General features: G+C 50.4%; 1 protein-coding gene across 1 annotated transcript; it reads left to right on the top strand.

Moving 5' to 3' along the window:
- The first annotated feature begins 5551 nt into the window (after positions 1 to 5551).
- On the top strand, positions 5552 to 9367 carry SMAC4_04192 (uncharacterized protein). The gene is made up of 3 exons (XM_003346712.2): positions 5552 to 7250; positions 7320 to 7531; positions 7588 to 9367. The coding sequence occupies exons 1-3, from the start codon at positions 7133 to 7135 to the stop codon at positions 8548 to 8550; spliced, it is 1293 nt and encodes a 430-aa protein (XP_003346760.1). The 5' UTR covers positions 5552 to 7132; the 3' UTR covers positions 8551 to 9367.
- Positions 9368 to 9781: the final 414 nt, after the last annotated feature.

Here is a 9781-nt window from a genome sequence, read left to right as displayed (position 1 = left end):
ATCCCGATAGATCGGCCACCGCCTTTATTTGCGGCTTCGGCGGTGAAGTGTCCTTACACCAGGCATGCCCGGCCATTTCCGATGCAACAAGCAAGTAGGTTCGAGGTCGGACTTATTTTATAAGTAAATGTATGATATTTCCAGACTGCAAGTGTTTCGATGCGGTGGGACAATATCGAACTCCTGAATTGAAATCGATCGTCGTTGCGGAGGGATGAGAAGAAGAAAGGAAGATGAAGAGGAGGAAGAACGGAAGTCACAAAAGCTGAGTGTCGAACAAACATTCAGCAACGCCAGAAACGCCAAGGAAATGACCACAGCAGGCTTGGCATCACTTGCCATGCCAAGACAGCGCCCAAACCGCTCCTGCCGCTAAAACGTGGGGGATGTGAGACCCACCTCGTGGCTCCACCTGCCTGTTTATGCACGCATTTTGACGTTGTTCCGCTTCATCTTCAACGTCACTTCCTTCTTCTTCTACTTCACTTCAATCATCACATTGTTCTTCCTTTCTTCTTCCAGAATCGTATTCCTTCTTGTTTCAGGCAGTTTCAAGATGGATTCCAATCCGCACAAAGTGGAACCTAAACGCCAGTTGGCGTCCTCGTCGAGACAATCGACGTGATCATGAGAGTTTGTTATCCAACGCTTTACCGGCAAGCGTAAAATCCAACATCTCCCTGTCTATTGAGGATTGAGTGTCTGAAGCAGACCAACCGACCAGGACAGAAGGCTAAAGTTGGGAAGGCTGAACTAGTTCTAACTACCGCTGGTGACATCGCGGCATCGCCCAGCCTACGTCGCTCGCCTACACAGATCAAGATGGACGGCCTTCATCAGCTCCGGCAACTGATTGAGATATTACACCCTAAACCTATGACCCCCCAAAGAAGCATCAGAAACTGCGACCGTGGCGGCTACAGACGTACTCAGCTCTGACTCGTTTGACAATGTCCTAAAGCTACATATCTTAGGTTGGCGTTGCTCACGGATCCATTTCGATACAGATGGATCACAAGGGCATATTCATCCACAGCGAAAATAATCAAACGGTGTTAAGAGCCCACCAAATTCGGTTGCCATCTTTGCGCCATGATCTTGGGTCAAGGTCAAGATCAAGACTCGCTGGCACATCCACTTCCAGAGGCTCAGCAACGCCACTAGGGCCCAGTCTTTGTCATGGTTTATGATGATGGCTATATCGGACATCGAGGCGGGTTTCCGCTTCACCTCTATGTGTTCCTCAGTAGGGAGGTAGTTGATCTGCAAACAATTCAGGCTCATAAGCACAACCATTGCGCTCACTGTTGGGATAAGACAGCCCGCGACTGGGGGACTTGTGGAGGTGAGAAGGTCGAGATTGCCTATATTTCTATATCAATCATTGAAGGTAAGGCTTTAAACCCGGACTTTACTACCGCTTCATGATTGTTAACATGATGGATAATCACAAAGATTCCAGGTTTCACATCCCTCCAACGGCACACAACTCTGAGACCGTCGTCTCTTTATCCCCGAGAAAATAACCCAAGAACTGGGCTACCGCTGCATCTGGATCGACTCCTGTGCATCATCCAAGACGCGCGCAAAGACTGGGAACGAGAAGGCGTCACCATAGCCCAGGTCTACGGCAACTGCGCAGTCGATGTTGCCGCTCTCGCGGGTGCGGAGCGGGCGAGGACGCCGACCGCTACTTCACCGAACAAAATCCGCTGGAGGTGATCCCATGCAAAATTGGCCCCAAGCCGGATGCGACACACACACCATGTACGCCATGCAGTCTTGCCCGTCTCGATCAGAGTTTTACCCGTTTCCAACTCCCTGCTCTGGCGAGGCTGGGTGTTCCAGGAGCACATCCTTTCGTCATGGATCCTATATTTCGGCGATCCGCAACGGTATTGGGAGTGTCGGAGCACGACCATCTCGGAGTCGTACCAGATCAACGATACTTGGCGGTCGCATAATATCACGTGCAAGACGCAGTTTCGTACGTTTTGCGACGGCGGCGGGGACACATTGAAGACATTCGACGACAACAATGATCACAGCAACAGCAATGCCCCTCTCATAACGTTGCTTCCATATCCTCTCACTTCCACTCCCTCCACAACCACAACCACAACCACAACGGGCGGCATTGCCGACAATCTCACTCTGACAAAACTCTGTCGCTACTACCTCACCCTCCTAGACTCTTACACCTCCACATCTTTAACCTACCCCTCCGACCGCCTCATCACCCTGTGAAGGGGTGTGTAAGAAGGGGCCTAGTCAAGGGCAGGGACATCCAATGCGCAAAGCCGGGGCAGAAAGCGGAAGATCTTGGCAGTCTCGCATATTATACCGTTATTGGCAGCGGCGTGCAATCGCCACACAGGACTACTTGGTGTTGGGATGAAGGGGTTGCGGATGGTAACAATATGTTGCTGCACACTTTCGTGGGGTATAGGGATAAGTGGGAGAGATATAATGAGGCGGGGTTGATATTGGTTAGAGATCAGGAGGGTAGATAATCCAACGATATAGGGGCATGGGTGAAGAAGAAGTTCTTCTCTGGAGGCGTGTGGGTATCTGTAATGAGGAGAATGTGCCGAGCCCGGAGCAGCGTGAGGCTTCGGGGATGGTGGATGATGTGGTGGTTTGTATTTGTTGAACAGAGGTAAGGTTGCTATGCTATAGCAAGTGATGACGATACAAGAAAAGCACATGAGCTCAAGGCTTGAATATGGTAAGATGTAGGTACCGCATCCACCTACCCCTCAGTTACCTTCTGTTCAGAAGTACTATGTACCTAGATGGTCGACAGCCATCACTTATCCGACATCTTAATCCTGCTTCCAAATTTCCTCACTCGGTGTCTGATTGATGTCTCCAACTTTTAAGAAAAACCTCATCCTCAAATTCCGTACCAAGATACTACTGGTAGGTTGATCTTATCTCCCAGCCACTCAGCTTTGATACTGATACCCAATCTACAACACTGCAGAATACGCAAGCCACAGCCAGCCTCATCCCCCACGCTTTCTCGTGTCCCATCACTCCATCTGGAGTGATCTTCCGCTCCTGCCAATCAATTACATGTGCTTTCACCCTAGGTATATTCATGAACTGCCAATAGCAAAGCTTACTACATACTGGTATTGAGGCTCTGTACATATCAACATTCATCATCAATCTCGAGTGCCAGAACCAGTTAGTTGTCAGAATATTGTTTCTGGATATCACCAAGTATCAGTCATCGAGGACTGGAGGCTGGTACGACTTGTACGACTGATACGACTAGCATGGTTAGCTGGCTGACTGGCTGCTGGCGGTTAGCAAAACCACTGCCACTGCACTGGCGAGACTGGCAGAGATCTGAGTCCATCGGATAATGTTGCACAACTGCAACTGAGCCGCGAAACGCCTCTCCTATCCTACCATCAAACAAGTACTCCCGTTTGTAATACCACGGCTTATTTCCTCGTTCATCAAGCTGGTAGCGATTAGCTGTCGACATTTCCAATTTCCTATAGGGCACTCTTTTAAAACGAAGGAGGACCAAACGAAGTGACGAACGGACATTCATCCGAGATCGATCCTAGATTGTCATTACGGTGCATTAATCCGAACTTCTTTGCTGCTGTGCGGTAATGCGGTAAGGTATACTGCGCTAAGGTACCGGTATACTGCGGGCAGACTGCAGCAGCTCGGCACCTAGGCAACTTGACTTGACATAATGCAGGTCCAAGTCTGTAACCACACCGCGCAGCGCAGCGCAGTGATGTACTGCACGTGGCGCAAGACCGGGATTGGCATTTTGATGTGGATGCCTGGATGGTATGGGAATGGAAATGGGAACGGATATGGAATGGGAATAGGACTGGGTGTGATAAGGATGTTAGTATAGGGTCGAAGACGACGTCAACGCCGAACCTATCTTCCAAGAATGGAGGTTTTTGTGAGAAAGTCAAAGCTGGTACAAAAAGAGAAGCGGAATCGCTGTATAAAGCTGTATGTGGCGGTGTCGTTTTTGTAGGGACCCTGGAACGCGAGCGGCAAGTAAGCAACAGAAGCGGAATATGTAAAATGACGTTTTGTTCCATTTCGAAATCTTCCAAGAAAGGGATTAATATTCGCAAGTCCGGTTGACGGAAACCGAAAGGAGGTAGGGAGGGTATGGTTGCGTGTGCCGTGTGGGTGGGAGATGTCGTTGCAGCGCTGTTGTTGGCGTTGCATTTTGCGCGCATCTTCACCTTGGTGTTAGGTTCCTGGGTCGGCAAGGTAAAAGAGGTCGAAGAACGTCATCGCATCGCTGCTCGCTCGGTTAAATACAAATCCTGGAAGCCAGTGGTTTCAGCAATGGAAACTAAATCTTTGAGGACACTGAAAAGAAGGCTGGAAGGATCCGCCTTCTAGGCTTCTTCGCTTCCAACTTAAGCATTCCATTTTGAAACCTTTTTAGCTTCGCTTGCGTTTTTAAGATCCTTGGATGTACTGTGTATGGCGACCACGCAAGGGAGAGTTTTGGAATCGAAGAAGCAATGGTCAATGGATGGCCGTTTGAAGTTCAGACCTTCCCGGCGGTAAAGGTGTCCTTGGTTGAGCAAACCATCGAAAAGAGTACCAATGCTGTGTCCAGTGATTTTGATTCTCAATTCGAGAGACGAAACGAAACGTTTCGTTTCTGATGACCTCGAATGCAGTGACCGTTGAATTGCCTTCTCAGCGATGATTGACCAGCAATTGCATCTTGCCATCTTGCCACACCTTCATTCAAGCCTCCAGGCCCAGAGAGAGTCCAGACCCAGGGGCAAAATGTCGTGTAACTTCTTGTGTGTGTGCTGTAGTCAGCGGATGTTTGCATACATACAGTACATGCCCACTGCCGACATTCACATCGCTATGTAGACCACTGTCTCGACGTGCGCAATCACGGATAGGGACTGCGATGTGTCAAAATGAAGCTTCTGTCACGACACACGACATTTCCAGAAGAGGACGACGACGGGAAACGGGAAGCCCGTAATGACCGAGCAAACCGAAGGTCTATGGGGATATGGTGATATGCACGGCAGTCGGTGAGGTGAGTTTGGCGGAGATTCCATGTTGATGGCTTGATGCCAGAAAAAGGAGAAGTCAAAGTTGGAGCCTCGGAGACCAACGACCGGTCACCGGCCACCGGGTGAATTGAATTGAATGGTGAAAGAAAGCTCAGAGCCCAAACCGGAAAAGGCAAGATGGAGACGATGCAAAACGGCCTGCGGTGGCTGGTTGTTGCACTCATGGTGGGGCGGGGAGATGGGAGCTCTTGCAAGAATTCAGGAACGGACGAACCACATCCATCCCACCCTGTGATGTGGATTTGGGGGGCCGTGGTGGGGATTTTGGTTGTGCGTGGGGTTGGTTTTTTCCCGCTTCCCTTTGTTCGAAACAAAGAGGACAAACAGCTCCCGTCTCTCTGCTTACCTGCCCGGTGCGGTCAAGATCATCACCACTCAATGCACCACATCCCCCTTGACCTTGTGCTGATTTCCTTTCCCCCCAGGCGAGCGAGCCAGGTCCCTTTTTTCTTTTTGCAGAAATCGATCGTCGCTGACTTTTGACTTGTCTTGCTTGACTCGGTTGAAAGCTTGGATAGTCTCGTGGGGTTTCTCAATGGGTAGCGCCGGCCGCTGAGTGAGATCAGGGTCGTTTTGCCGTTTCTGTTAGCAAGAAACCGCATGCTCAGATGTCGCATCTACAATGAACCGCCACTCTTTTCCATGTCATCGGATAGCACATTGTATGCAATAATCTAACGGGCGGTCGCTGGCGGGCGTTGGCTCTGGTGTTGGCGTTATTAGACAAGGCGTTTTCTCTCGCTGGCAAAGACTCGGTTGCTGTTTGTACACTATTTCCATCATTCAGCATCACACACAGACACCGCCACGGCTTTTGCCCTCTTCGGTGTCTGCCTCTGCCGTCTCTGCCAATTGGACATGTTTTGGAGGAACCAGGACTCGGGTCGGCCCACAGCTTCTAGCGGCGTGACATTGCATGGTGCCAGTGGGCTTTGCAGCTTGTGCAGCCTGGTGCTGGCTGCAGAGTCGCTGCAGAGTCGCTGCAGAGGTCTCTCACGGAATCAAGGCGTCTGCCTCGTCTGCTCGTCTCTGCCAAGGTTCACCGGCAACTAATACCCATCCTTCCTTTTTTGTTTCTGATACAGGCGAAGGCGGCGAGACTGGGTCACCGGCGCAAAGATAGCCAAGAAATGGGCGGCCGACGACTCGCTCTCTGCCGTGTGGTCGGTCAAACTGGGCCGTCCGCTATCGACCTGGATATGGATTGGACGGGATTGGTTCAAGGGCCTGGTAAGGTATCTCAGATCTCTTGTTCGCGTGGTGATCGCTATGGGAAATGGTGGTAAAGATACTTGGACGTTGACGGGATTTTAGTACTGCTATGTACGTACATAGGGGGTGGGTCCCGCCCGTCCAGCCTTCTCTGTCAACCTTGTTCGCCTTTCCCTGCTTCTTGGTCTTGACTTTTCTCACTCCCATCTCGGACCTTGTCGCATCGTCGTTCCCCATATTTTTCTTTCTCCGTATCTTTAAAACTCACGACCGCTCGCTCGTTTTCCCTCGCTTGGTCTTCTTTTTTCTTCAAGGGCTCGGGTGCATCTCTCCAACAACAGATCGGTCGTTTTATCAGCACAGTCGCAGTTGTCAGTCGTGGCTCGGTATCGTGCGTTACAGTAATACGGAGACGGGAAACGAAACGCATTGGTTTTGGGAGATTGGATCTGGGACGACGACGACAAGGGATCATTGTGTTGTTTCCAGCATTCGTTATCGGAGCGACTCATCGGTCACACATTCACTGTCGCAAATTTCCAATTCGGTTTGGCAAGTGCGAGTCGAGCAAAAGCGCAGAGCTTCCACTTCGGGCAAGAGACGGGACGAACCTTCCTCAGGAACACATCTCATTTTACTCGAAACCATTCACCAAAGCGTTTGCGGCTCTTGTCGTTTGGACCCACCCCCCTCACTCACCGCGAACGGAAAAAGTGAAGAGTAGTATTCTTTTACCTCTTCCTTCTCCCCCAACAATCATCTAGGTCGTCAGTCGATATCTTTTGGACGGGTACCTTTTTTGTGTCATAATATCCATTATGAAGGCATCAATCCTATCCGCCGTGGTCGGCGCTGCCGTCACGCATGCGCTCCCCACTATTGAAGCTGTGGGAAATAAGTTCTTCACCAGCAAGGGCGACCAATTCTTCCTCAAGGGTAATTATTTTTTCTTGTTCCCATACTTGCCCCTCCAATCACCGTGAAACTTGGCTAACAATGACCCAGGAATTGCCTACCAACTCACCCCTGCGGATCCCTTGATCGACACCGAGCAGTGCAAGCGCGATGCCGCCCTCATGGAGAAGCTTGGCGCCAACTCGATCCGTGTCTACCATGTTGATCCCTCGGCAAACCACGATGGCTGCATGGAGGTTTTCGACAAGGCCGGCATCTATCCCTTGATCGATTTGGATACCTTTGACACCTACATCTTGCCCGTATGTTCCAGTCTGATTCTCAAAAAGGAGCCTACGATGCTAATAAATACCTACAGAACGATCCTTGGTGGAACCAGACCCAGCATGATAGGTACGCTGAGGTCATGGATGCCTTTATCAAGTACGACAACGTTCTGGGCTTCTTCGTCGGTAACGAGATCATCATCCAGTCCGATCAGTCTCAGGCGGCCCCCTACATCAAGGCTGCCACTCGCGACATGAAGGCCTACCGCGACAAGAAGAAGTATCGCAAGGTCCCCATCGGTTACTCAGCCGCCGACATCGCCGAATTACGCCCAATGCTGCAAGACTACCTCACCTGCGGCGGCAACTCCTCCGAGAACGTCGACTTCTTCGCCCTTAACTCGTACGAATGGTGCGACCCCACCAAGTATGCCGAGTCCGGCTATGCCAACCTGCAGAGCATGGCCAAGGACTTTCCCGTTCCCATCTTCTTCTCGGAGACGGGCTGCAACGTGCCTGGCCCCCGTCTCTTTGGCGACCAGAACGCCATCTTCGGTCCTGAGATGATCAACGATTGGAGCGGCGCGCTCATCTACGAGTGGATCGAGGAGGAGAACCACTACGGCCTGATCTCGTACGGCCCCAAGCTGGAGCCGACCGCCACCGGCGAGGACATCGAGGGTGGCTTCACCCGCGCCGGCACCCCCACCCCCGTCCTTCCCGACTTCACCAACCTCCAGAGCCAGTGGGCGACTATCACCCCCACCGGCATCAAGAGGTCCGACTACGATGCCAAGCACGTCTCGACCAGAGCCTGCCCCACCTCTGGCGTCCAGGGCTGGTTGATCAACGGCAACGTTGCTTTGCCCACCATCGGCCAGACCTTTACCACCAATGCGCCCAAGCCCACCGTCACCGAGGAAGCCGAGGTTTCCCAGCCTGCTGGAAGCGCCTCGCCTACCTCGACCAAGAACCCTGCCCCTATCAACAAGGAGCTGACGGGTATGAGCGCTGGTCTGGTCGGAGTCATGCTCTTCTTCACCTTCTGGCTATGAGGGAATGGCCAGACCACCTGGGTTGGTGTTTCTGGACCTGAAAGTTTGGCCTGACACCGACACCACTAATTATTCTTTTCTTCGTCAAGCATCCATAATTGCATTACCAGGATAAGCCAGGGCATCATTATCATGCATTGCCTAGCTTGAATCGGGGATTCATTTCGACCCCTCGTTTTCACGGCGTCATCTCTGCCTGGACTACGACGACGAAACGACTCTCGGCTTGGATGACGAAAAACGTGTTTTGTTTTAGCACGATGCCGGAAACGAAGGATTGTTTTTCTTTCATTAGCTGTCGACGGGTTTTTCGACAAGCTACGTTTTAATGGCTCGATGTTGTGCTGGGAGTTTTTATGATACCATGAATGAGTAAAGGGCATACGATCATTCTTTTTTGACGATATGAGCATATATGGAAGGGGCGGAAAAAGACGAAAAGATGGGGATGGACTTCTTCACTCACTGCTTGTTGGTGAAATATTCCCCAAGCATGATGTTTTCGTTATTCCTTTTCATTAATGAACGCCTTCCTTCTTCTTTCACCTCCGACTTCCAGATGAAACGAGGAAAAGGAAGAAGGCGGGTTGAAACGAGTTCATTTTATCTGTACATAATAGGGATTCATGGGTCAAGGATATCTTTCTCTGTCTACGATACGATACCTCAGCTGGGAAGCTTTGTGGCTATAGATATTCGGAGTGTTTATGATTAACATTGGAGAAGGAGGTTAGGATAAGGAAAGCATTCATTCCATGGTTATTCATGATGGATAGCATAGCATGTCAATCACAATCAAAAAAAAAGTTAAAGAAAACCTGTTTTCGTTCTCGGATAGTGGTGTTATGTTGCCATTCACAAAGTGAACTTCGTGCAAGTCACACGGATCAGAACTTGAAGTCCTTCTGGGTACATCAGTCAACATCTCACCAGTTCAGTCCCGGTCCAGGTCAAGCAGTCTCTATTCCTCTTCTTCCTCTTCTTCGTCCTCTATAGGTTATCTCATTTTTTTCCCTTCTCCATAAAGAGGAAGTAGAATCATCAACCAAACAAGACGTACACACAACACACACACAAAACCACCGCCTAGACACCTACCTACCTACCTTCTACAACCTGAAGCTAAACTGCTGTCTGTGTACTTACTTGTATGTTCACTTAACTTGGCTCCGCGGAACGCGGAAAAGAAATGAAACAGAAAGAAAAGAAAAGAAAAGAAGAAAAGGAGATG

Source organism: Sordaria macrospora, chromosome 5 (genome assembly GCF_033870435.1).
Source record: "Sordaria macrospora chromosome 5, complete sequence".
NCBI classification, from domain to species: Eukaryota; Fungi; Ascomycota; class Sordariomycetes; order Sordariales; family Sordariaceae; genus Sordaria; species Sordaria macrospora.
Note: the sequence above shows the minus strand (reverse complement) of the source record. Positions and strands in the feature narration are given on the sequence as shown.